At 40.9% G+C, this 27,943-nt stretch overlaps 1 protein-coding gene across 9 annotated transcripts in view; it reads left to right on the top strand.

The window, feature by feature from the left end:
* SNAP91 (synaptosome associated protein 91) overlaps positions 1-19,561 on the top strand; it is a 70,016-nt gene extending 50,455 nt beyond the window's left edge. For 3 of the 9 annotated variants that reach the window (XM_075046524.1, XM_075046523.1, XM_075046522.1), the window contains 10 exons: positions 177-260; positions 1,137-1,220; positions 7,002-7,139; positions 8,416-8,565; positions 9,938-9,968; positions 11,176-11,287; positions 12,167-12,190; positions 14,341-14,424; positions 14,495-14,599; positions 18,179-19,561. In XM_075046524.1, the coding sequence (XP_074902625.1) occupies positions 177-260; positions 1,137-1,220; positions 7,002-7,139; positions 8,416-8,565; positions 9,938-9,968; positions 11,176-11,287; positions 12,167-12,190; positions 14,341-14,424; positions 14,495-14,599; positions 18,179-18,193 (827 nt within the window). In that variant the 3' untranslated portion in view covers positions 18,194-19,561. Of the gene's footprint in view, positions 1-176; positions 261-1,136; positions 1,221-7,001; positions 7,140-8,415; positions 8,566-9,937; positions 9,969-11,175; positions 11,288-12,166; positions 12,191-14,340; positions 14,425-14,494; positions 14,600-16,835; positions 18,141-18,178 lie in introns of those variants that run through there. The other 6 variants (XM_075046526.1, XM_075046529.1, XM_075046527.1 and 3 more) reach the window with 4 other exon arrangements.
* The last annotated feature ends 8,382 nt before the right edge of the window (positions 19,562-27,943 follow it).

The raw sequence follows: 27,943 nt of genomic DNA, 5'->3' as shown, positions 1-27,943 counted from the left end.
TGGTTTTCAGTTGCTGTGTGAGAAATGTAACACTTTATGTTTGCAGTTCTGAAGACTGTTACCTGAATTTACCAACCCTGTGGTTCTAACTGGTGGAGCCCATGTAGCTTTGAAATATTTAGCTATCATTGTTGCCTTGCTGATACTAAATATTATTTATCCTATGCTTACTGCAGTGGATGCATTTGCAGCCCCCTCTCCTCTACCCACTGCCTCTCCAGCAAAGGTGGATTCTTCAGGTGTGATTGACCTATTTGGTGGTGGGTATTTTTCTTTCCTCACCACTTCAGAGTTGAATCACTTCATTTCAATTACCTTTGCGCTTTGCTAAAGCTGCAGGTTTCCCATTCTCACAGCTTTTCTGTGTAGCATTACAGCTAAGACTAGCATGTCCAGTTCTTTGTATTGCACAATAACGAACTGCAAATACGCTGTCAGTGTGGTCATTCTGCTGTCATGACACTTGCCATTCTGTCTTCAGTCAATGCATGTATGGCTCTTCCTCAGAAGTCCAATGAAAGTCTGTTGTCTTCTTTTTTTCTTCTTTGCAACTCTCCGTGGTCATGTTGTTTTCTCTAAGTTCCGTTTCTCAAAGCAGCTGAAGTTTTGAGGGTGGCTTGTCTCAACGTGGGTATCTGAATCGCAGGATCTTTGTTGGATTTGACAAGGTGGAAATTAGGATGGGCACAACCAACTCTAGGAGTGTTGTAGAACAGGAATGTTGCTTAAAGCAGTGAATTTTCAAACATTAGTGAAATATTCCTCTAAAAAGACTTAAGTGAGTCAGTAGGTTCTGGCTGGAATTACTCCAAACTCTCATCTGATGCATTCATCTCCAAAGGGCTTAACCCTCTTGCCTAGAACACTGTGGTTTGTATGGGTTTTCTGAAAAGAGGCCCAACTAAAAGAACAGAGATTTCTTTCAAGTGCTGGTTTGTTGCACCTCCTTTTTTCCACCCAAACTTTGTATCCATTGTACTGCTCTGCTATAAAGATGGCCAAGCACTTTCATTTTCTTCTTCTGATGAATGAAGTGGTTATCCTTTTGTCATCTTTTGTTTATAATAAGTGATGAATTGATGCATTTAATATTGAACTCTTTACCTTTTCTTGATGCTTTCTGGAATTCCCTTTAGATGCTTTTGGAAGTAGTGCTTCTGAACCCCAGCCCGCAACCCAGGCTGCTTCTAGTTCCTCAGCTTCTGCAGACCTACTTGCTGGTAATAAAGAACTTCTAAAAACTTATTGTTTTAATGCAAAAGAAAGAAATGGTCTTTGAAATCTTTTATGTTCTTTGTGTGTGTGTGGACTTTTGCAGTGGAATAAAATACTTGTTCACAAGATTTCTTAGTACTTTAGACAAATTAAAACTACAGTGATTTATAATGGAGGCACTATACTGCAGTGCAAGTTAACTTCCTAGATTATCTTCTTCCTATGCTCTTTGTTTTCCTACCTCCTGCACAAGCCTTATTTTAATGTACTGTTCACTGAAGAGGAGTGTATACCTAAAGTTTCTTTGGCTGACCGTAGCAGTATTTAAGCGGTATTGCAGGCTATGCTGCTTGTTCCTTACTGCTAATTCATCTTTGTTTCTTGGTTGATTTGAGGCAGGTTACACATTTAAATGTTAGGAGCTTGAATAAATAATTTGGCAGCAGTGTTGCATTTAGCCAAGGAGAGTGGGGTGATGAGAAAGAGCTTTTCTGAGCACAAGGGCATAGAAGTGATAGAGACCCTCTCCTTTATACTGGGTGAGATGAGGTCTCTGCTAGTGCTGAATGTGGCATCACTGTCACACCCTATTTCAAAGGCTGAATAACTGTATCATTGTAGTCTTCATCCTACAGATAAGCAGCTTCAGCCAGATTCTGTTTGTACCGTTCTCCAAAATTTGTGCTATACCATGTATTTTAGTGGCTATAGTGATTGTGCTAAACAGTTGTGACTCCTTCCCATTGCAGTTTGAAGTTTGTAGAGAATGAGATCCCAGCATGTCTTCCTCACTTTTAAAGGAAACTAATGCACTTCTGGTTTAAGGAAGACTTGGCTTAGTTTCCCCAATCTTTCTGAAAGGTGAATTTGTTAGCAGAATTGGTTCGTAGGTTATCCTTCATGAACTCCAGAGATGATTGTTAGCTTCAGGTTGTACCTTTGTGGCTTTAATTCTGAGCTGGAGTGATAGTCTGCCTTTTTATGGACCTGCTAACCACTCTAGGTATGATGGGCCCTGACGTCAGTATGTCTGAAGGTCTCTCATACCAGCTTACACCATATCAAAATACAGCCCTTTGTATGTTTTGCATGTTTTGCCTTTATATGCTCGTGAGAAGTCCTCCGTTGTATGAGGAATACATAATGCAAGTGAGATACCTTAGTATGTAATCTGCTCTAAGTGCTGTGAGTTGATACAGGGGGTATTTGCACGCTGAAGCCGTCTCAGAAGAAGACACGTTTTCTAGTACCTGCTTTAAGTGTGGGCATTGCCTAGTTGTGCTGCAGGAAGGTAGAAGTAATATAGATTAAAAAAATGTATATATCCATTCTCAATCAGTTCCAGTGCTGGCAAGCCAGTTACTTAGAAGTGGAACATAATGTGTAAATGCATGCTAAAGCTTTAGTACGGGCAGCTTCGGGATTTTAAGGTAGAGGACCACCTTTTGCTTTAATATTGCTTCAATAGGTCTTTGTATTAGTCTATGGATAGCTTAAGGCCAATCAGGCTTTAACTAGTATATCCTGAAACATGCCAGTCATTTGCAGTTGTGTGTGTTATCAGGGGACTGGGCGCAAAGGTGTTGTTGGGCAGAAACTAATTCTGCTTATGCAAACATTACAATACAAAATATTTTATGTCCTTATCTGTAACTAAGCTTAAATTCCAGTAGGAATTATGCTCCAGATGGCTTAAATTTCAGCAGTGTGCTCTCTGAATCTGATGACTCACATTAAATCAAAACCTAAATTATAAAAGGGATGTTATAAGTCTTAAATACTCAGGCAGACCTGAAGCATTTGGGGTGAATAGATGATTTTTTAAAATATTATTTTATTTTTGCTTTGAATATATGTTCAAAAGGGCTCCAAGTAGATTTGAAATTTTTTTTGTCTGATATAGGGAGTCTGTAAACATCACAGCATATTGCTAAGCATTTGTTCACCCTAGATAATGGCAGATGTATAGCCTGCAGTGTAATCCAGTTTTAAGTTTCAGAGTGTCCAGAACTCATATGGCGGCTGAAGGCTTGTCCTTCATGGTTTGTGAGTATTTGGTTGTACTAAGTGTTTATACGCATAATGTTAGGAGTGTACTTACAATGCATCATTGTCTTAAGTGTTCTGCTGTCAGGTAAGTTTCTAGTCTGTTCTTGGCTCACTCCGAAAATATGGTAGAATTTTTTTCATACTCTTCTAAGCCTCTCAGCAGACAAGACTAGAACTATGCTGATAAATACAATAGTCTAGCCATTTTCCCTTCTAGATCTTTCTATCCAATTCAACTGTGTGCATGTGTATCCTGGTACATACTCTAATAGCATGTTCTTATAAGAAATCTTACTTGAGTGTGTAAGTAAAAGCAACTTCAAAATTGGGCAGTTGGGGGTGTCCAGACAACATATCTAACTCGGATGCTGCTGTCTCTGCAGACTCACTCTGGGTCTTGTGCAAGCCCTAGACAACTCGGAACTTAATCTGTTAAAGCATTTTTACTGCTTCTGTGCCTGATGTTGCTGTTAAATTGTGCAAGGCTAAAAGCTATGGAATTAGGAAACTTCACCTGAAGCTGGGGAGAACTCTCTTCCATAGCTGGAGAAACAGACATTTTATGGGGCTTCGCAAAAGCTTACATAACTTTCTGAACAGAATATTATACATGGGTGTTAAGTCATGCCCTGCTGCCAAGATCCTTGTTCTCACTCAGAAAATGGAAGGGATCTAACTGAGCACAGGCTCTTTAGATTGCTCCAGTGCTTTAGGAATTGATGCAGTCAACTGCCTTTGCCATCCCTGTACCTTGTCAGACTGCTTCTGGTCTGAGTCTTTGGAGATCAGTACTTTTTTGCAGAGAGTTGAACGCAGGGAGCTTTGCCTTGGGGCAGATGATAAACTAGGAACGGAGCTTGTATGTAAGGATCAGAGGACAGGCCAACATCGGTGATGTTTTAGCAGGGGTCTGCTACAGACCGCCTGATCAAGAAGAGGCAGTAGAGGAAGCCTTTTTTAGGCAGCTGGGAAAAAACCTCACTACCACAGGCTTTGGCAACTTTAACCACCATAGTATGTGCTGGAAGAGCAATAGGCAGTATGGCTGGGTGCAGGTAATCCAGGGGACTTCTGGAATGTATTCGAGAATCTCTTGGTGTGGGTGATGAAGACGTACCAGAATGAGTTCAGCGGAGGGCCGAGATGGTCACCACCAAGGTGGTGACACATGACATATGAGGAGAGGCTGAGAACTGGGTCCATTCAGCCTTAAGAAGGGAAGGCAAAAGGGAAGCCTTGTAGGTGTCTAAACTACCTCACTGGAGGATACAGAGAAGACTAGCCAGGTTCTTGGAGGTGCACAGCGGTAGGAAAAAGGGCAATGTGGCTGGGAAATTCCAGTTAAATACTGGAATGTCTTTATTTTTACCATGAGGATGGTCAGATATGACAACAGGTCACCCAGATAGGCAGTGAAATCTTTCCTTTTGGAGGTGTCAAGGCAAATCTCCAGGCAACCTGATTTGGTTAGACGGGCTTTCAGCAAGGTGTTGGGCTGGCTGACCTCCAGAGGTCCCTTCCAACCTAAATTATCCTGTGACAAACCCGCTTCAAGAACAGACCTTGGAGAGCTGAGAGCAGATCTCTGATCCCAGTGTGTTTGTCCAGATTCAGAGTTAGCGTCTGTGAGCGTGTGACTTGCTGTGTATTTGTTGATATAGGCCAGGCATTCCACAACTAAAGCCTGTCTGCTGGTGGTACAGCAAGTTGCTGGCTTGGTGCCCAGGACCTGGTGATGGCCCGTCATTCTCATTTCCCTACTGAGGGTTTTGGTTTTAATACAATTAGCTACTGATAAATCACTTCTCTTCTAAAACATGCATCTGATGTGTAAATAAGTCTGATGCTTGCGTCAAGTGTGTTTGTATCAATTTCTCTTATTCATTCAACATTTGTTAAGTGTTTGGTGTTTAGTCTTACCCTGTTCTCTGGGAAAGCAAAGTTTTCAGGGAGAGCATCTGAGATACCACAGTAACACTTGATATAACTAATGCTCACAATTTGAGAACAAGCTCTTTATGTTGAGCTGTAGCCTGTCTTGTAGTTAAATGTCTGGCAGATGCTTGATTTCATAGCTGGGAAATGTGCTGTTGTCACTGTTTGTAAGATGTCTGCATAATATGCTGTAATCGATATATCCTGTGACCATGAAAAACAGTTTGGATAAAGAAGTGGTTAGAAAATCTTCAGAATTTTCTTTATTTTCCCATTTTTAAAAAGCTGACTTCCCCACTGAACTGGTAACTAAAGAAGGCTGAAGAAAGAAGAGAAAGAAAGGAATTAGTTGACCGCTTAAACAAGAGTGGTACAAACTATCTCAGTAAAAAGACAGCAAGTACTGATAAGGTTTTAGTGTAAATAGATGATCTCTTCTAAATTGGCAAGTTGTATTTGGTACTTAATGTCAACAATGTGACTGTTGGAGCAGCATGCTTAATTTTTCAGACTTCACCCACATGAAAAGATCTGTATTTACTTTGGGTGAGAATAGGATTTAAAATGGTCTCTACAAATTGGAGAAAATTATCTAAAGGAGAAGTTTCAAATGAGTAAATGTTCAAGCTTCTGTCCATAGGCAGCAATGATTAGCTGGACAAATAAGAACAGTAGATTGTAAGGCAGGATGTTCCCTGAGAAGAAACTAAAGGCAGTGGCAGAGCACTGCCTTGTCACTGTCTTGTGCTCAGCTGTGGCAAAATAATACACTTCCTACTCTGATACGGGGGGGAGAAAAAGTACAGCCTGCAGGTTGTGCAGTGTTCTTCCTGGTGTATTTGCGTAGTCACGGTCACAGCACTGAGCTCAGGTCTGATCCTTTCTGTGCAAGGGCAGCTGGGAAAAGACGAGGCTGAGACACTGATGATGTAGTATAGAGACGTCTTGGACATCATGCCAAGAAGAGATTGAATAAGAGGAATGGCTTGTAGACCAAATGTCTGCTCTCATTTTGATGGAGTTTTAGCATATTTAATCAGTTTTCAGAGTCTGTAGATATTATAAATAAGCTTAAATTGCAAGGGAAATCAAATTATATAGTGGGCAAGGGAGGGATTTTAAGAATAGTAAAGCATGGGATTGCATTGCTTGTAGGCTAGAGAATCTCCATGAGAAGGGTTTATTTATATAAATACAGGGTTTATAATATATACTTTGACCTTAATCGTGGAAATTCTCCAGCCTACGGGCAGTTCAGTTGGGGATGCTGTTGATCCTGCTTTGACATGGGAGTGGTGGGGGGAAGCAGCTTGAAGCCATCTTGATGAGGGAGACCAGGATGTTTTCAGATGGTGAAAGAGGCTAAACTGGATTAGTAAAACACTGTCTTCTGAAATGAGATTCCAAAGTAGTTGGTGGGTGATCATATGCTTTTCTCAAGTTAGTCCTCTCTTTCTTTTTTTTCTGAACTAATTTTCATTTGTTACATTCTGCCCATGAGATTACTTACCTAGAACAATAGTGTGTAGTACTGGAAGAATGGTGTTCTCTGCTCTGTTGGTCTGCCTCTGCAGAAATCTAAGTAACAAACATTAAAGTTTTTATTGGTGATGCTCACAAAATCTTAAATTCCCTGGGTCATACCTGGCATACCAAGGATGCTTGTGTAGTACTGAGTTACTTAAAATGGTCTAGTAAGAATTATCTCTGTCGTTCTGCCTTCTATAGATTGAGCTTTTGTTAAACACAGCCCAACAAGACTGACCCTAATGTCCACACCTCTCTTATGTGGCTTTTTCAAGGCTTTGGAGGTTCTTTTATTGCTCCCTCTCCATCACCGTCCCCAGTCACTCCAGCTCAAACCAGCTTACTACAGCCTAACTTTGATGCAGCTTTTGGGACAACAGCTCCAACGACTGGCAGTTCGTTTGATGCATCAGGTGAGCCACAGGGTTTCTTCCTGTGAACTTTCTAATGTGTTTTATGCGTTAGATGAGTTAATGACAACATATTTAGGCTCAGTACAAGCAATACCAGTGGTTTCCCTGTTCCTTCTCTACTGGAAGAACTCAGGGTGGTGTTTAGGCTAGTGTGCCCAAGAGCTCACTGTATCCATTTTTTATTCTACCATGTCAGAAAAAAACAAAATAGTATGAACATCATCCTTGCATGTGCTTGATTGCATGAATCAGGAATTACGCAAGGAAAACACTGTCCTGTAAATCAAGTATAGAGGGAAATCATCTTGCTGCTACTGCTGAAGCTGTTCGTGAGCTTGCATGGCACCCGAAGGTACACAAAACAGAGACTGAGGTCGTGTTCTTTGCCTGACTATAAGCTTAAACTTTCACTGCTATCATTTTGTTTGCATCTCTTCCATTCTATATTTTCCATGCTGGGTCCTTGCTACAAACTTAAAATTGGTGAGTTCTGCAACTGTACAAGAAAAAAAGGTTGAAGTAGTACTGCTGCTTGGTTATTTGGTTGCTTGCCAGTGCACATGCTACCCCTTCCTGTTGACTTAACATTAGCATGTACCTCGAATCCAGATCAGAAGATAGAACGCTGGCATGAGATGTACCAGGCGGTTTGACTTCAAGGGATCTAAAAAATGAACTTCTGAGTTAGATGGCTGGACTAGGGAGGCTAGCTCTGTCAGTGTGGATGGTTCTGGTTCCTTCTGATCTCATAAGATGTTAGTAGGTTTTCCCAATTCCCTGCTGCTTGCAAGTGAATAGTAACATCTTGAGACTTTCAGTCCTGTTGCCATAAGATGTCAAGGTATAAGACTGCCTTTGCTACAGTAATTCTGACTGGTGTTTGCTGCAAGATGTTCGTTTTAAAACCCTTTGAATGGATATCTCCTGACAAAAGTGCGTGCATCTGATATCTCTCTAAGGATGGCTGTAAGAAAAATAGTGTCATGCGGAAGTGGTGCCGTATCTGTGTAGATTCAACTCTCCAATTAAAGTCCTTTTAGGCATGTCCTCTTGTATTAGTTCTCATTGGTATAGCTCTTTCAGGATTACTGTACATTCAGTGTCTAGTAAAATGACATGCATGCCCTTGTTGGCATTACTTTTAATGTCAAACAGTGTTTTGGTAAGACTTGTGACGTGGTTGTCTGTGCTATATTTGTTGGAGCAACAACAAAGTGGCAGGTAGTGTTTTTCTTACCACAGCTGCTGTTCTAACCCACTTTCCTGTCACTTCCAGTGTTTGATGGCTTAGGTGATCTTCTTATGCCAACCATGGTTCCTTCTGGTCAGTCTATAGCACCTTCAGCCACAGCAACAGTCACTGCTTCAGCAGCAAGCAAAGGCCTCGGAAGTGATCTGGATTCATCTCTTGCAAACTTAGTAGGCAGTAAGTGACAAATTTTGGTTTTAAGTGGTGTGGCATACCACTATGTTACTTTTTCGTGGAGCCAAATACCTGTCTGTTTTAGCTTGCTTCAATGTCCTCCTGTTTCCCTGGGGAGATCGGGGAACCTATAGGCAGGAATAAGCCTGATTCAGATGGCTGGTAATCTGGGTTCATAACTTGTCCCTCTTTGTGCCCAGGTTCTGAGTCAAATAATGGGATCTGTTTGGTAGGTATGATTTGTGATGTGTGAACGTCCCATGTACATCCAGGGGCACATCCATTAAGAGTCAGATACCTACCAAACAGATCCCATCTGTGTAATAACAGATGGAAAGGTGAAACCTGTCCAAAGCATCTGATAGCACCATGGAATTTAAGCAGAAAAGCTGGTGGACACAGATAGCTGACTTCCTGGCTAATGAGAGGAGGAGTAACAGTGGGGTGAGGAGTGCACAACAGCCAAGAACAGACCTTCTCTCAGACAGGGAACTTTCCAAAACATGTTCTTGAAATGCTAAATTAAAAAATGTTCCCTTTCCTGTAGTAGGAAAAGGGCTAGAGCCTGTATAACTAGAGATCAGTAGATGCAGCCCCCCCAAAAACCTAAGAGGCCCACCTAGGCTAAGGTGTAGTACTACTGAAGTTGTACTTTGGAGGATTGTATAAATGGACTACTTTGTTAGTATATGTAAACACACCACAGCAAAGATGTAACTGATCTTATGGTGTATACTCTTAGATGTGGGGTGCTTGAAGTCAGCAGGACTCTTAATCACTTGAAATCTCTTCTGCAAATCATTTGGTATATCCAAGTTTGGGGGAGAAAATCAAACTTAACTGTTTGTGACTTACAGGACCTGTACTGGTCACATGAGAAGAGTATTCTTTAAAACTTAGCTTAAAACTTCTTCCAAAGAATAATTAAGGAAACTACTTGGAGTTCCCATGCTCCCGTAGAGCAGATAAAACAGTGCAGAACTTCCAGATAACATTCAGATTTATGTGTATGTGAAAACCAGCTTTTTATTTCTATATGTATAATGAGGAACAGAAACTAGTGTTGTCATTCATGGTGAATAGTTCGGTGCTCTTAAATAACTTAGCATTCTGTAGACCTAAAATATTGTTACTTTGGTTTGCTTATGCAGCAAAAATGGCTTCATCAAGTATGTGACATTTGAAAGTTCCTCAAAAGCTTATCCTGAAGAAGGGGTAGATGTGGCCAGTCCTCTGATGCTGTCTAAATGAAGACAGCCAAAACTTTATTATTCTGTATAGGCCTGTGTGCAATGAAATGTGAGCTGTTGCTTTGACATGCTTTAATTTACTAAACATGTGACTTTTTTTTTTCCTTTTTTCTTACAATTTTCAGATCTTGGAATTTCTGGTACCACTTCAAAAAAGTAAGTTCAGCTTTGTTTTAAAAAAAAAAAGTTTTCAACTGTGCTGTATAGTCTATATCTATTTCAGTGTTTATTAAGAATCAGTGAATGGGTTATGTGCCCCCTCTCCCCAAAAAATCAGTTCAGAAAAATTCTGGAAAAAACTATTCTATTCTATACAGGTTCACTGAATAATTAAGGTTAAATGTTCCTGATGTAGCTTTTAAACTTGCTGGCTTCAATCTGAGTCTTAGAAATTTTTTTCTGTAAATTACTGTCTTCATATTGGACAGCTGATTTCCAATCAACTTAAAATGAACAGGTAGTCCAGATAATAAATTGTCTAGCTCCCCTCAGTAATCTAGGCTAATGTGTAATAGTTTTGTTATCTTTTTACAGACGCTGGATGTGCTTATCATGTAGGCATTGGAATACTTGTAAAATAAAAAAGAAGTTCATCCCATGCAGTGAAAAGCTTCTTTTTGCAAGAAGAAGTATTTACAGCATTGCATTTAGTTTTGAGTGTACCTTCTTAATCTAACTGATTGCTTACTTCTGTGCTGAGTCTTCCTCTGTATGCAAGACTAGTTTATGATGTGTGTACTTCAAAATGTTTTGTGCCTCTGTGGAGGTGGTAGGAGGGATATGTATAAACACATCATGAGGTTTATCCCCAAAACTTAGCTTCCTTCAATCTACTTCATTCAAATGGTGTATGTTATTCTGGATAGAGCAGCCTCTAACAAAACCTGGTTTTGCAACAGCCCTTTTATTCTATGAATGATTTGTTTCTTTTGTATCTATCAGCTTTTTTCAGACCTGAATGCTTTTCTCCTTCAGCTGTCTGAGCAAGATTTCCAGCAATGAAATGACCTTTCAAAGACTTCTAGCAGGCAGCTCTACTGCCTGGCCCCACTAGAATAGGCAGTAGCAGTCCCTCTTCCTACTTTGCAAGGGTATATGCAATAATATGTTACCTTCAGTCAATACTAAGTAAAACTTCTCTTTAATTTTCACCACAAAGACCATAACCATGTAACTGGCTTCTGTGTAGAGTGTACTGGTGTCTACTGCTAACAACCCTTGAAACTGAGCAGCACTAAAAGTGTATCTTTCTGTTAATAACTTAAACTGCATACACCATAAACTAATGTTAATGTATACTGCAATTTGTTTCCATTTTCACTGTGAGGGTATGTAAATAATAGCTCTGTCTCTTCTCTATTAGGGGAGACCTTCAGTGGAACGCTGGAGAGAAAAAGTTAACAGGAGGAGCCAACTGGCAGCCAAAAGTAGCACCTGCAACATGGTCAACTGGTGGTGTCCCAAGTGGTCCATTGGTAGGTGGTTAATCCATCAGTACCACTGGTATTGAAACCTCAATATTTTATGAGACTACGCAAGCCTACATGTAGGCACTGCTCCTGTCTACTTCAGCTAAAGAGTTTGCTTCTGTATAAATAATTGTTTCAAGTCACATTTTTAAGACCAGATTTACAGCTGGCATGAATAATTGAGTTCAGGTCAACGAAAATACACTAGCCTATGTATCAAGATGTTACTCTACGTGTACACTTAATCCCTGTGGGCATTGCAAGTGTGTGGTTAGCTATATAGGTCTTGCCAGCACCAGGCCCAGGTCAATTGCCCAAAAGACAATGATATTGATCCAAAGCTGAAGTACTGGAAGGAGAGAAAATAAATAGGTTTTTCTCAAGGTTTCCTGAATGGAGTAGATCAAAAACCTACACAGTATTCATACTGATCAGGTGATTGATGTTAGATTAGAAGTGGGTGGCTTGTTTAGCAGAGTAAAGCCATCTGTTGGAAAAGTTAAGATTGCCCTGTAAAATTATCAGAAGGCACTAACTTTGAGAGAAGAGGGTTAAACTGAGCTAAAAATCCAAATTTGGCACAAAAGCAACTTGATCATGAGTAAGTTACAAGAGTAATCTGAAGAGGGGTTCATACCTCATCTCATCAAAGTCGCATAGGGCATAAAACAGCCTCCATTTGAAAAAAGTTGGGTTGGGAAGGGAAGGAAAGGACTGTCAAGGGGGAGCATGACCAGGTCAGTCCCCTTCTGCCAAAGCCAGATGTTAATTTGACTCTAAGCATGTTCCAGCTTGTTCCTTAACCTTATGGAAGATACAAGAATTCCCTGAACTTGGTACTTCATTGAATGTATTAGTTGTAACATCAACTTTTTTTCTTAATAGAAGGGCTGGGCAATACTGTACAGTGTAAGTGAATTTTTTTTGATCTCTTACTGTACTTACTAAACACAAAGATACTAACAGCACTTCACCTGCACCTCAGATATTACCCATGGCTTAAAACTAGCTAGAAGCTACCTAACATGGCTCTTCTTGGACTGTCTGTCCAGCAGGCAATTCTCAGGCAATGTGTTGAATATGGTAGTAGCGATTAACCACTTCTGTGCTGTAAGCTTGAAAATAATGGCTTCAAACTTTCTTTGCTTTACTTGGATGTGAACTGTCTGACGACTTGTACTGCTTGAAATTTCTAACTTCTGTACATTAGCCTGATCTTGTAGTGGTTTTACCATCTGATAAGTAACTAGCCTTTCTGGAAAGCTGGGTGGTTTTGATAGCATTTCATGAAACATGGGTGCTCTATATATTTCTTCAAAATCATGCACTTAGGTATTTTTTGAAACCAAAGAAAAGCAGATCTGCAGGAAAAATAAATGTGGAGATTAAAATGAAGCTTTCTTTCACGTCACTGCTGAACCACTTAAGTTTTGGTCACATCTTCCCTTCCTTGTCACCTTTTACCTTCTGGATTAAAATCAGCAGAATTTCATAAAAGCTTGTTCCCTCGAGTGACCCTAGTGCTTTGAGACAAAAGCAGATTCAGTTTGTGCGGCCATTTTCTTGGCATATGCCCAACTGGATTTTGAGCTATGATGTATTCCTGTGGCTGCAGTCAGATCACTGCATCTGATGTCATTAATCTGTGTCTTTCTGTTCCTTGCTTTCCATACCTGAGTGTCCAGATGTTGGTTTTAGTTTGGGGACAGCTGGCCTAATAGCACAGTACAGCTTTTAATTGAAATGCTCCCCAGAAAACTTTCAGACTGGAAAAACGGGTTCATAATTATTAGCCAGAAACCGTAGGGTGCTTGCTGTTTAATGAATCTGGAAGGTTGTCTTGACTTGTCTTCAGTTTCCTAAGAAACTGGCATATTGTAGTCTGGAAGCAAGGATCAACCAAGGGCACTAAATGCAGCATTCACAGAAATGGACTGTGCAGTGAGTAATTCCAACATATCTCCGGAGACACACTGTCCTTTGAACTGAAAGTGCGCTAGCTGCTCTCCAAGTGCAGTGGGATATAACTGAGTCCAGGTAGGCAGTAAGGATGTGGAGGCTCACGCATGGCCCTGCAGCTTCTGTCATAGATTGAGAAATTGGGCCAATATACTTAGGCCATATGATAGCAGTAATGAAATTCCTAAAAATCCTACTACCATTTTTAAATCCCTTCTTTGAATGCTTCCTGCCTCTCTTCGGAGTTGTTAGTAATTTGGATTGTATATACTTCTGTGAAAAGAAGAGACCTGGATGCTTTCAAGGCCATAAGGACACTCTGTGCATGGGAAGTTACAGACAAGGGAACCAAAAGGGATGATGCATAGGTTCTGCTAGATAAGTGGGGTGGCCTTGTTCAAAGATGCTGTTGTGCTGTATATCCAGTCAGACTACTAAAGTAACAGTTCTCTCTTACTGGATCCTAGTGAAAGATCACTTTTTTTTCCTTGTGTTATTTGAATGAAAATTGTAACAAGTTAAGCATATGAATGAAAAGCATAACAAGATAAACTAAACTCTCCTTAGTAAAGTATGTAATGGTTGTGACAGTGGCTTAAGTGTGTGAACTTATTCTTTAATTTAAATGAATCTCACTGCATAAAAATACTATTTTTGCTTAATTGGAAGCTAATTATAGCAGTTATTTCCCTTAGCTTTACAATCTGCTTAAGCTTTTAGTAAAATACAGTGCTACAACAAGTGCTATAGTGTGTTGGCTATCAATTATGAAATTGGGATGCTTTCTTACACTATGTAGAAGGAAAGTACGTATTTTCTTGGGCCTCTTTTGAGTTGTATTCAGTAAATGGGCTCCATTCATTATAAGAATGGAGTCTGTCACCCTTGCTTTCTTATGAAGAAGCAAGCTGAGCATCAGCGTAAGGACTCATTCAACTCTCATTCTTTGAAGCATTGGGGTTTTGAGGTTAGGTATTATCTGCTACCTAACAGTCCTACTGTTCAGAACAAATTTGAGAATGCTGGAGACTCTGTGCGGTTTCCAGACAGTTGTTAAAGATTCTTGCTGTTCTTAATTTAAAAAAAAAAAATTTTTTTAGACAGGAGCCGTGCCTCCAGCAAGTGCTGTTCCTGCCGCAGGAGGTACTCCACCCGTCCCACAGCCAGGAGCAGCATTTGGGATGGTGAGTCTCTTCTGTTACATTGCTCTCCTTTCTTCACCCAGAACCCTACTCACACTGCATTAATTTACAGCCCCCAGCAGGCACAGGCGTACCCATGATGCCCCAGCAGCCAGTTATGTACGGGCAGCCTATGATGAGGCCACCATTTGGAGCTGCCACTGGCCCTGGTGTACAGGTAAGTGTTACTGCTCTCCATCTCTCTAGAAAGTAGCTTCTGTGCATGCATTATCAGCTCAATTCCAGCTGTAGGTCTGTAAATGAGATTTCTTATAGTATCAGCCTGACTTGCAACAGATCACATGAACCACCTTAATTTTTTTCAGTGCCTTTGTATGAGACCAATGGAACAGGTTTGAAAAGTCTCCTACAGCTAACTACATCCAAGATCTGGTTTGGGGGGATATCTGAGTAAAGGCCAAAGTGGAGCTGATGGGCATTCCTATTCTGTTCAGAGCTTGTCAAAATTTACTACAGCTGCACTCAGCATCTTCCGTCCCAGCCCACCAAGAGATTCCTCAGAAAACTGACCTTCTGCTTATGAACAAGCTGAGGTCTCCAGTTCTTGGATGACAGCTGTTTCTCAGTAAATACAACTTTATCTGTTTCAGGCTGGTAGCTTGCTGGGTTTCTTTTGGTGCAAAGCAATTGCATTCAAGTATGAATTGCCATAGTGTATGTAACATTGGAGTGCTCAGGATGCACACTTTTCACAGCAATGCGCAATTTTAAATACTGTGGAGAGGTTTTTCTTCAAACTTACGTTAAGGTGAAAGAATGCAAATGAATAATCTTAATCTTCAGTCACTCTGTATTCTTTTGTAAGTGGGAGATACATGACACTGCTTCATTTTTCATGTTTTTAAACTATATTTACCTATTCTAACTTTGTGACAATCACGTATTTAGACATAAAGAGGACATAAGTTTGGCCACCTAAAACCAAAGCAAACCTATTCTTAATGCTATGCTAGTTAAAAATAACCAGGAAACATTGTGTCACAAGTTACTGGTTGCCAGGGAGACGAGTCCTCCTTTAATATGATGAAAAAAATCTAATGGAGTAATCATTGATGAAGTACATTGAGTGAATGGAGACATGCCATCCTTCATGTTCAACCGGCTGGTACCAGCTGCTTCTCATAGCTTCCTAAGGATTCTTTTTAACTCAAAGCTAATAAGTTTGGAAGTGCAGCACTCTGTACCCACTCCAATGCAAAGCTTTCAGTTCATAGCCCCGAGGTGATGCAATGTTAGCCATAATACCTGTTCCAGGCTATTTTTTCAAAGTAGAATTGGATTTGTAGTAATGCTGAAAAGGAAAAGGCCCTTCCAGAAGAGAAGCAGGGAATGACTCAGCTGTAGTATTTTGCTGCTTTGTAAGTCAGAAGTCCATCTTGTCTTTCAAATAGGGTGGGAGATGGAAGTTGATGCTGCTCCTCTAAAATCTGACTTGTAAACACTTGAAACCAAGCCACTTCCCTTTTTTGTAAATATTAAGCAATCAACCTGTAGCAAACCACAATTTTTAAGTAGGGAACCACATTCCTGTTGAAGTTTGTCTGGGTTTTCTGTGTAGAAATGGGAAGAACTTGGAAGTGCTCTAAGTGAGAAGGTAGGTTGTAGGTGTTGGAGCCTTGCCTTTCATATATAGCTATTTGGTCTTGCTTTTCCCCCACCTTAAACTGTCTCTGCACTTACATTATCAAGAATAATATTGTAGAAGACACAAACAATTTTTTCTCAGAGAAGGGTAGTCATCAGTGTGCCAGGGCTATAGATAAAATACCTCTAGTGCCCTGAGTAAGGTAGGGATGGGAAGGAGTAAGGACAGGATGGGAGAATCATTGGCTCCCTAATGAGAAGAGTTGCATGGGACTTGAAAAACTGTCATTTTCTGTGGAATAACTGATGATTTTTATACCTCCCAGAGGAGGAACTGAGTATAATATAGTCATGTCTCCAGTACACTTTGGACTCTTCTTTACATTACCAGTGTTGAACAACTTGTACTTAAACGCCAGCTGCTGGGATTTTCAGACATACTCTGCATCATGCACTCTGCTTATTCTGCACCTTGGTGTTTAACATCTAACAATTGCTTAACTTCTGTCTGGGTTGATGATCCTAACACCATTCTGTCTTACAGGAAGAGAATGATTTGAAGCTACACTAATTAGAAAATATGCAGTGTCTATAGCCTTACCATTAAACCAGCCAAATATCATTAACCCTGTAGTAAGGATGGCATCTAAACAATGCTTGAGCAAAACGGCAACACGCTGAACTTGCAGAAAACATGAGAACTCTGTATGCTTGCAATGTGCTTGTGTGAGAACCAGCTGTATCTACCTAATGCTTGTGTATCCTTGTCTGCTTTGTTTTTTTCTGCCTTCCTGGCTGGCGTCTGTTAGCTTTCTCCAAGCCCAACTCCTGCTACTCAGAGTCCCAAGAAACCTCCAACAAAGGACCCATTAGCGGATCTTAACATCAAGGATTTCTTGTAAACGATAAGGTATTCTGTGACTGCCTGCCTAAGCATGTTATGCTGTGATATGTCTGGCACACAGACGTTTATTAGGCTGGTAGATTGACTACGACTGATAAAATTGTAGCTGCAGAGATACGTAGAAACATGCACTGATAATGTGGCGGTTTGAACAGAAACCCAAATTCTCTGCCCACACTCTTAATTTTAGCCTGAAAGCCTGACCTTTTTGCCAAAGGTGACTGTCAGGAAAAGTTATCTTCGATCTATAGCTTCCATTTTTGCTTTGTTTTAATTGAACCCAAGAGTAGTTCTTTTTTTTTTTTTCCTGAAGTTAATACTGAAACAAATAGAATCATAACAGGGTACAAATACTGGGGGCAAAACGGTGCTGAAGAGGCTTGTTCCAGTCTTGTGGGTGTGGAAACAGATTTGGTATCATAGGTCTGAAGAGATCAAAAGAGGAAAAACTTACATATCCTGATCATCAAGGGAAGGTTGTTTGCATCTCTTAACTGCTGCCAGTTAAGGTTCTCGCCCACCATACAGTTTTTCAAGGCACTGTTTTTCTGAATGCTAAGGCATGAGGTCCTGAGTAGTGCAATGTAGAACAACAGTAGGGAGGAGCAGAGGAGTAAATAAAAAGAAAAAATGGAGGAGAAGCAAAAAAACAGTACTGCAGAATGGAAGGAAAAAAAGGCAAAAACATTACTGCAGGGGTTTTGGAGAAGGATGTGAAGAGGGACAAGTGGAAACATCAGATCGAATTGAACAATTAAGACAATTAAAAAATAATAATGCAGAAGTAAGGTAGGCATTTTATAAGACTAGAATAATTTGCCAGGTGAGGAGAGGACAATCATTACATATCTTTCCTTTTCTTTCTTCCTATAGCTTAATTCTAAGACTTGTTCTAAGCCCCCTCTGCACTGGTGTTAGCAGCAGTGGATGGGATCAGGCTGCTCTTAGTGGGCACCACCCACTCCCACTTCCCCCTTCTCCAAATTCCAGCCCTGGGCAGGTGTACCTGGCACTTGGTGGAGATGGCCGGGAGTGGAGATGCACCTTCATTGCCAGGACTCGCTGCTTTCAACTTGGGTTTATAGTAGTCAGATTCGTAGCAGTCTGTGGGAAGACTGCTGCTTTGTGAAAAACTGGTAACAGCTGCTTTGAGGTGTGAAGTGATGAGCAGATTTGGTGCTCTTCCTAGAATGTGCTTTATCTAACTCATTATTCTGGTTTTCATCTAATACTTTTCTATATTCACAGCTGCAGTTTTTCTGACTGGATGATAAAAACGTGAGTTTGGAGTCTACAAACGGATGCTCAGAGTTTCAAAGTGAGCCACCAGTACCAAACCCAGCGCTTACTCAGACTTTCTCTTCCTCCTGAAACGTGTAGCACAGCTGTGAAAGTGAACATTAGGAATGTGTACTACCTTAGCTGTTATCCCTACTCTCTCGAAATTTGTGTACTTGGGTTATTTGTGTTTTACAATTTAAACAATGGATGTATGTTTCTGATGCCTTCTAGTGCTTTTCTGAACCTATCCCACGGGGACAGATTATGCAGCTGTTGTTTGGTGAGCCATTTGGAGCGATGTCTGTGGTTTTTGAAGGTTTCAATGTATATAACTTTTTGAGGACACCTAAAATTTCCCTAGGACTCAATTTCTCCTTTATCTGTTACAAAACATAGTGTGATAATACCAGATAGTAAGGAAAATACTTATGAAATTGTGTGGAATACTTTTTTTTTTCCAGTCACAGGAATCTCAATTGTCGTGAAAAAATGTTTTATTTTTGTGGCACTGTATATGTTAAGATAATTTAAAGTAATATAAAGGTAAACTTCCATAACAAGTACCTTTTTGATGATTTACCAAGAATGAAAAATCATATCTGAAAGAATACCGTATTTATTGCTCTTTTTATTTTAAAATCTATTTTAATTATTTAAGTTTCTGCATTTAAAATTGGCATATTTATCAGTTCTTGCTAAATGCACTGAAAATAAGTAAAGGGTCAGTTTCTCTCCATGTAGTTGGAAAAAGCAACCATAGTTGTACTGGCATTAAGGGATTTCAAATACGAGAGCACTCTTTGGTATATCTGTAGTCAAAACATTACAAGTGATGTTACTCATCTCTGTTCAGTTCTTACGTACATCTCTTAATTTAGTGCTTACCTGTGTATGCCTTAGGCTAGTGTTTTCTCCATTGCCCCGAATGCGCTGTGAGTAGCTTTTGTACTATTGGTGATTAGATTTAATTCTGATCCAGAGATCCATGCCCTTTACTGTACATACTGTGTTTCTTTAATTTTTATTTGTTCTCATACTGTTTCTGCTGATGGCTTGGCGTAAGATCTTGACTCTTCAATGAGGTCACTGTTGATCAGTGTTACAAGTGGCTTGGCAGTTCTCTGTAAAAGCATATCGGGTTGGAAAGATATTCACCTAAAGTCTTTCAAATGAACTATTTAATCAATGTATGGTACCATTAAAAGTGGTTGTATCTGAATTTGCTGTGGGGATAACATACACTGTAATGGGAAAGTTCTATAAAAAGCTAATTTCAAAATGGCTCTTCTTTGTATTTCAGTTAAAAAAAAAAAACCACAACCAAAACAAAACAAAACAAACCCAAACAAAAAACCCCAGTGCATGTGTGCCCTCTGAGATGCAATAAACACCTTGATCAAAGTAAGTATCTTGTTGCCAGTTTCATGATCATTGGGATGTTGAGCACAATAATACACTTTGAGAGGGGAAAAATGTGTATAGGTCCTGACACTGATTGCGGAGTCTGCTGTACATGGTAATGACTTTTGCTGATCTTTAAGCAGTATAGGAGAGATCCATACAAAGCCAGACTGAGCACAAAGCCACAAGTAAAGTGGGGAAAAGGAGAGGAGGAGAATTGTCTAGTTTGACCTATAACACCTCAGGAGGCTTCATTAAAGCTCTTCATCTCTTTAAACTAGAATAATATTGGAACTGCGAAAGTTTATAATACTGGTCCTGATTTCTTTCCTATGAGGTATCATTCAACAGCTTATTGAGAGCTAGCACAGCTACGATGCTACAGGAATTGCTTGTGCTATGGTTTGTCTTATGGCAGGTTGAAAGGAGGAGAAAACGTTTCATACAGTTTAGTATATTAAAGTCTTTCTAGTATGGTGACTAACTAGAGATCTCCTTGATTTTGTAACAAAATGAAGCAATGAAGCAGTACTTAATGCCAGGGGCTGCTTCAAAACACTTTATAAACAACAAACACTGAAACAACTCGATCACGCTCTGGTAAGGTTTGAATCAAGTTGGATTTCAAAGACATTTCCAATTGTGCAACCAGTAGGGGAATGCTATTGCTCAAGAGGTTTTTTGGTTATTCATTTGGGGTTTTTTTACTTGCTACTATGTTGGTAGTACTTGAATCTGTCAAGTTTGGCCTTGGAAAAGTTGATTTTATACATCAGCCTTAGGATGAGTGCCCTGTTGAGTCAAGGTGTTCTGGATTAGAAATCTGTAAGGCTCAGCAAATTGCTGTGCTTTCTCACTATTTGAGCATGAAGACCTGAACAAGGTCAGTAACTGCACCCCCAGAAAGGCTCACCATGGTTTTCCCCATGCTTCCTATGTGCTATGTGTTGCCAAATGCAAGGAGCGCTCGACTTCTTACCACCGAGTTGTGCATGTCTTCTCAAAGAAAGGACAGCATTTTCAGAAGACAGTCGTAAACAAACATGTAAATGTATTCAGACCAGTTTATTAGTGCCTCATTCGAATGAAGGTGATGAACTACTCCTCACTGAATTGCAAATGAATGTTTGCAATGTTACATGTTTCAAGGGGCCAAACCTCAGCATGAGGGCTTTTTCTTTGCCAGTTACCTGCCCCTGGCATGCACTAATTGCTTCATCCATGTCCACAACCCTTGGTCCTCATTCTTGTTATTCTTCTATAGATCTCATGGCCAACAGCTCTGTGCAAACCCATGAGGTGTGTGACATCTGATGTCCTGTGAGGAACTAGAGGCCTGGACAGAAAGCAAACTTGGTGGAAGAGCAAGAAGCTTGTGCACTGTGGGAAGTAAAACCAGTGTATTTCCCCGGTATGCTGAGTAAGGTTACACAAAAGTGACTCTTATTCTCCCCATCACAAAGGAGTTATAAAATATGGTTTGCGAGGAAAACAAGTGGTTGTCTCCTGGCCTGTAGACAAGAACATGTTCTTGTTACCATCTGAGTTTCATCATCCAGGCATGAACGCATCTGTGTCCTGCTATGACTAACCACTTCTCAATACAAGCTATAGAGAAGAGTGGGTGGGGAGGAGGGCTCCCATCTGGGGGAGGAAGAAACTGTCTCCTTCCCTGCATTATTCATGAGGGGAGGACAGGTTTCAGACAGACGATACATCCCTTACCCAAGCTCTTGCTGTTCTGTATGCTGGCTTTAGAAGCTGACACCTCTGACCAGATGAGACTTCTGCAGCTCCCCCTTAAGCCTTGGGTGCCTTAAGGAGTGGTAAATACCTGGAGAACTTGAACTCAGCTTACTGTACAGCTTTGAACAAAAAAACCCAACTTGTTCCTCAGCACTGACTCATTTTTTGAATGTTTGGGGTTAGCAGTGTCTTCTACTCCTCTTCCCCATTCGTCATCAAATTTAATTGGCTTTATTTGAGATTTTTAGCTGTGTTTTTATATTGTGTGCCTTTCAAAATGTACTGTAGCTTGAGTTGAGGGCTTCTGGATTGATGCTGGTGTTCCCCCAGGTGAAAGCCTGGATGGTGAGAACTAAATTGCTGTCTTCTAAGATCCTGGGGACCACCTTAGCATTTCAGGCTGGTTGCAAAATCAGGCTGCTACCCGAACTTCCATTCTTAAGATTTAGTAAGGCAATGGCAAAGGCTAGAGACTTGCCTTAAAAACGAAGCAGGAAAGTCTAGAGCAAAAAAACTGTAGCTGGGGGTGGGGGGAGAAGGGGCAGATTTACTTTGTAAATGCATTTGAGACCTTGGTAATATGAGGTGCTACTTACCTGTGGGTGACAGCATGTAGTTCATGAAATGTTCAGTAGCCCCAGCTGACATTGTTTTGTTTTTTCTGGCATGAGTCTTTGCTCCTGCTCTTCCTTCCCTATCTCTCCCACCAGAATAAGAGTTGCCTGCTCAGGCAACTTATTCTGCATGGGGAAAAAAAGTCCCAATAACTCTAAATGCCTAGAAAAGCCAGCTGAAACTTCCTGTGGTAGAAACAGTGGCAGTGACACAAAGATGATGCACTGAGTTAGTGATCCATCTCTTCTAGAACATGAAATGTATCAGAAATTTTATTAAAAGAGAAAAACTTCTTTCCATGTATTGTATATTGCTAGTGCTGTGAGCAGTGTGGGAAGTGGCAGACGCTGAGTGGTAACGAGGGGATGAAATAAGAATTTCAGAGATGGGATTACAGAAGGAGAGAGGCTATACATATTTTAAAGCAGACAGCACTGCCATTTTTTCTGTTTCAGATCTTGGCTCCTAAAGCTTCACCACCTCTTCCTTTTCCCTTAGTTAAACTCTGCAAATAATGTGGGTAGCAAAAGCCTGATGCTTGTTCAGTTGCCCAAGACATATCTGAATGCAATTATAGGTGTAAGAATAGTTGCCTCTGGGAGTCAGCAAAGGTGGTAGAGCAGAAGAGAAACTGAAGCGAGTGAAGAAACGTGTGGGGGGGTGTGCCATCCACTGCAAGGACTAAGGAGAGCAAACCTCCTCTTCTCTGGTCCTGTAGGGGAACCTGCGATGGGTCTGATGGATATCCACCCTGCAACAGCACTGTAAAGCACCTACATCCAAATGTTCATGGTTGAACATGGCGAAGTTCGACCCATGTTTTTGAAATGTGGTTTAGTAGGATGGAAGAGATTTGTGTTTACCTCAATATCGTAATCTGTGAAGTAGCCATCTTTTCTGAAGGCCTTGTCAAAGCACTGACCTACTCTGCTGGAAGCAGAGACTTCATACCACTAACCACAATAGCAGGTACATTGAAGGCACATGCTACATGAAGCTACTCTAACGATGCAAAGATCCAAGGAACTACGATCTCAGATGAGAGGGAAAGCCGAGTCAATGTTTCAGAGTTAAACTGGTAGTTGGAGGCAGGTTAGTTGTTATCGGTGATAACTCTGCAGAGGCTGGCAGGACCTCTGTCACACAGGGTAGGAGCGATCCTCCCCTGCCCTCTTAAGAACATCAGGTTGCTCCTTCCCATGGCCCGTGTCTGTAGTTTTGCCCACCCAGGCCTGGAAAGAGGCCGCCTGCATGAGAGCGGGGATAGGATTGCACTAAGGAAGGGAAAGAGAACTGGGCTAGGATGGATGCACTAGGGAATGGCGTGGGGGATAGATGGTGGCTTCTTCGGGCTGCGGGTTGTCCGTAATTGAGGGAGGGGGTGGGCGAAGAAGCAGTGGGGGTACAGAGTGACCCAAGGGAGCGGGCGGCTCTGTGCCCTCAACCTTGTAAGCTGCTGCAGGCCTGCAGGCAGCGGTATTAAATGTCAGCAAACAGATTTGGGGCACAAGAGCAAGGTACCGGTGCAAGCAGACACCAGGCTTTAAAAGAAGCAGTATTTCACACTCTGAGTGTGTCTGTGTATAAATAAAGGGGATTTTTTTGAAACGCTACTCAAATGCAAGAGCAGGACGAGTTGGATTCTAAAATTAATTGTAAGACTATGCTTTATGTATCTATGATGTGTCTATAATTATACCCTGTCAATCTGGGTTGATCAATCGAGAGGGTGGTTAGTGATTCCTCCTTACTGGAATAATCTGGCTCCAGCCAACAGAAAGAGAGTTTCAAAAGCTTGAAATTTGGCTTTATTTTGAAAAGTCAAGGGGGACAATAGACCACTTCTCTTTTGAAGCATGGAAAAACCAAGTTTAGTAGTTTAGCAAGAGAAGAAATGCGGAAAAATTAGTAATATTGAGACCAGCATACTGTATAAATGAGATTGTCGTACTATACAAATTCTGGCTTAGGTATTAGAGCATCTTTGAATCTACTGATCTCTTCTGAAGCTTTGCACAAACTATCTTCTGTTGTTCACGGGGCTTCAGCCATTTTGAGTTTTTGGTCTTTCTGCTTTTATAGGAGAACCAAATTTTATGAGCCATTTTTGCGGGCATGCCTTTGGGATAGAGCACGATGCCCTTTGTGCTTGGAAGAAGAGGTTTCCAGCAGCATATTGAAATCACCACTTCCCAGCTCACCTCCACCCCATCATGACAGTATCTGGCACCTGCCTGGCATCGCTGCTGCTCAGGGATGAACAAACACACTGGGCCTTGCTCAGCCCTCCACTTTGCAGGACATAAGCTGTCTTGATTTTAAACATATATTTAAATATACAAATAAATTTATATAATTATATATATATGTAAATTTTCAGGCAGCTAGTGACTCTGCCTTGCTGCCTGGGTCCTGTGCCACCAGCATCGCAGTTCGCTTTGCGTTTCTTCCTGCAAACCTTTGCAGCAGCATAACCGAAACATTTCCCGTAGTTCGATACAGCCCTCTCGTTTCAGAAATGGTATTGATGGAAATCCAGCTGCTTACCTCATTATGCTTTCTTGAAGATCTGATTGTGCAGAATTTGCTTATAGAGCCCTTGGCTCCAAGGCAAGTCATGCTGGAAATTTGCTTCGCTCTCCAAATATTTGACCACCTGTGATGCCTGTAGGATGGCTAAAAAAATGTTTTACTTTCTAAGGCATGATCCGGGCCCAGACTCAGAGATAGGCAAAGTGGCATTCAACACATAGCTAATTTTAAATTGACACAAAACCACTATTAACTCCAGTTGCATACACATCACCTAGCAGTGCATCTGGTTTTGTGCATGGGCTGTTTTTAAGCATCTTCCTAAACTTATATGGAATTAACTTAGGCTAGTTATTTGGCTAATAATTCATTCATTTTTTTTTTCTCTCTAAATCTTCCCTTTATATTTAAAAACCCAACATATGCAGATGAAATCACCTTCTTATTACCATAGTCCTTGTACAAACTAGAGAGGGAGTTGATTCCCATTTATTAACAAAGAGACCGTACAAAAGATACTGTTCTTTTACAAAGCAATGTAAATAAATTACATAATGACAGTAAGCAGATTTTCTATTTAAATGCTCAGGTATTCTTTAGGATTATAAGTAGTAATTATAAAATTGACACACATGTGTATATAAGTCTGTAATGCTCCGCACGCTTTTTAGTCTGAGACACTACTAAGTAAACCTATTTCTCCCGAGCAGCTCTATAACCATGTTGCTGGAGGACAGCTATTACCTGTTTCCATGTTTGCTTAAGCCTTCCTGGTTTCTTCAGAACCTGATATCGTCAGTTGTCTAGAAAAAGTGCACCTTGTGGGTCCTAAGTGAAGTATTTATCTTTTGAAGATTCTAAAACATAGCCTGGCAGATTATGTTCTTGATGGTTACTAAGATGTAACAGTAGCTTTTGGTATATACATCTTGCACATATGTAATCAGTATAGTTAAATTTAATTTAGAAAAGTGTTACACTGCTCTGTCCACCCAAAATATGATATTTTGCATCCAGGATTGATTTCCCGAGGATTTCAGGATCCTGGCAAACATTTATGGTAATAGAGTAGCTTATGTATCTGCTAAAATATTTTGCTTCTTTAGACCTTTGGCTTCATGACTGATCATCAAGATTGACTCTAATCCCACTCTGACATTTAGCCTGGGTTGTGGATTTTTCAGACAACTCCTTTTTTTTTTTTTTCTTTTTTTTTTTCTCCAACAGATGTTCAGTTCAGGGCTGGATTTGGGTTGTTTGTGCTTTTAACAGCTTTTAGAAATACCTCAACATATCACTTACAACCTTCATCTCTCTTTAGATGAGGAGTGTATACTGACAAATGGGCAAATCATCTGTATTTCATTCAAATGCTAATTTTAGAGGAACAGAGAACTGCAAAAGAATTGCAAGCCCTGGGATCTGCAGTGATACCTACACCAGGCTGCATCCCACAGACACTTTCTATCATTAGCAAGGAAAATCACCCATCTCAAACCCGCAATGTTGTCTTTGCTGTACCTTTACCCCTTTGGGGCTAACACAGGAATAGCCCTCACTTACATTTTAAGTAAAACCCTTTATGCCCATGTAGTATTGCAAGTGGTTGGTCTTGAAATCTCAAAATGAAGTAGCTGGTCTCATGTATGAATTGTTTACAGTCCAGTTCAGCACAGAAGAGCCTGTCGTGGATGCACTTCTCTCATTTAATGACCTTTAAAATAGCTGGCAGGCTTACAGAATATTATTTTTCTAGTTGTACAGTTCAGCTTGCACAGGCAGGATTTGCCATTTGAGACTGAACTTACCATGGCTGGAAACTTTAACTGATAGGTCCAGTATTTTGATAGATCTGTTGGAGATGGAGGAGAGATGCAACTAAAATGAAATCATTTTCCCCTAGCCAGACTTGAAAGCTAGGCTGATTCAGTCTATGCTGTACTGGAACAGACTCTTGTGTGAAATACAGTATTTTTCTCTAGGCCAAAGCATTTTATTGCCAATATAAAAGTTCTGTATAACTATGCGTGCTGTTTCACTTAAAAGTTGGCTCTCTGCTACAGATAAATAAGACCAACACAGCTCGCTGCACTCCACTGCAAAGGCAATGCATTCAGAGCAGGTGAAGTTTTCACTTTAAGACTGCTGGGCAGGATCCTAAGATGGAAATCACAGAAAATAGAGAGCCATCTACTCTATTCCTCTGCTCGAAAGTCAAAATTGTATAATTCCCAACAGATTTTTCTAAAAGACCTCCATCGTACCACAGCCTTTCCAAACACCACTGCAGGACATCACCACTTTCACCCTGAGAAAGCTGCTGTTACTGTTATTACCTGGTCCCTCTTTGCTGTGTATTGAACTGTCATTTCTTCTGCCCATGGGGATACTCCCTTTGTTCTTTGCAGCAGCAAAGATGATATTTGGACAGTTACCACAGTCATTCTTCTGTCTTATGCTCTCTGTCTTCAATCTTTCCTTGCCAGTCAAATTTTCTAGATATCTGATCAATCCTGATATTCTCTGCACTCTCTTCAACCGGTCCGCGCCTCCCGTGAAGTGCAGCATCCAAAATGGGACACAGCAGAGGAGTGAAGGCACGCCTGTGCTGTGCATAACAAAAATACCATGTCCCAGGGCTTGTGAGCCAGGAGGCCAGTTACAGATCCAAGCGTGGCATCTGCGCTTGCCCCAGCAGGATCGTGTTGTTGGGCTGTGGTCAGCCTACGCTCCTCCATGCTCTTAAAGCCTTTCCTGAAGAGCTGTGGCTTAAGCAACTGCAAGTTTGTGCGTAGTGTGTAGCCATTTGGGGAAATAGAGGAAAAACAGGAATAAAAATTTAAAAAGGAAATAATTTTTAAAAGGAAGAAATTTGACAGTTTAAAGAATTTCAGTATTGAGCATTACGGTTTGGCTCTTTGTGACATTAATAAGACTCAGCACACTGCTGAATCTTTTCAGCAAGGGAAGAAATCTGGGGAGGAGGAGGAGGAGGGAGGCTGTGGGCTGAATGTCTCTCCGCACCCTGCTTTTCAGCTGCTTAGATCTCTTTGTGCATGGGGAGTTGTCCTGGGAGAATTCAGCAGACGGCAAAGAGGACAGAGCAGAGCGGCTCTGTAGGAGATGGGACCATCCGTCCTCCCTCAGCCCTTCGACTGCAGGATCCTCAAACTCCGTTTCTCCCACATGGCTGGCAGGAGAGACAGAAAAAAGAAGTATCTGCAAGTCTCTGGAGGGTGATGGACAAGGTGAGGGAAGAAACAGTGCAGTGTGTGGGCACAAGATTAGGGTCTCAGACGCTGTGACAGCATCACTAGCTCCTCTTCAGATACTGCATGAGTATCCCATTTACAATCACACTACCATGTATGTATTGTACATAGTTATATATACATATAGTGTATTCACTGATGTACCACATATAGGTATACATATACG

Source organism: Buteo buteo, chromosome 15 (genome assembly GCF_964188355.1).
Source record: "Buteo buteo chromosome 15, bButBut1.hap1.1, whole genome shotgun sequence".
Lineage (NCBI taxonomy): Eukaryota > Metazoa > Chordata > Aves > Accipitriformes > Accipitridae > Buteo > Buteo buteo.
Note: the sequence above shows the minus strand (reverse complement) of the source record. Positions and strands in the feature narration are given on the sequence as shown.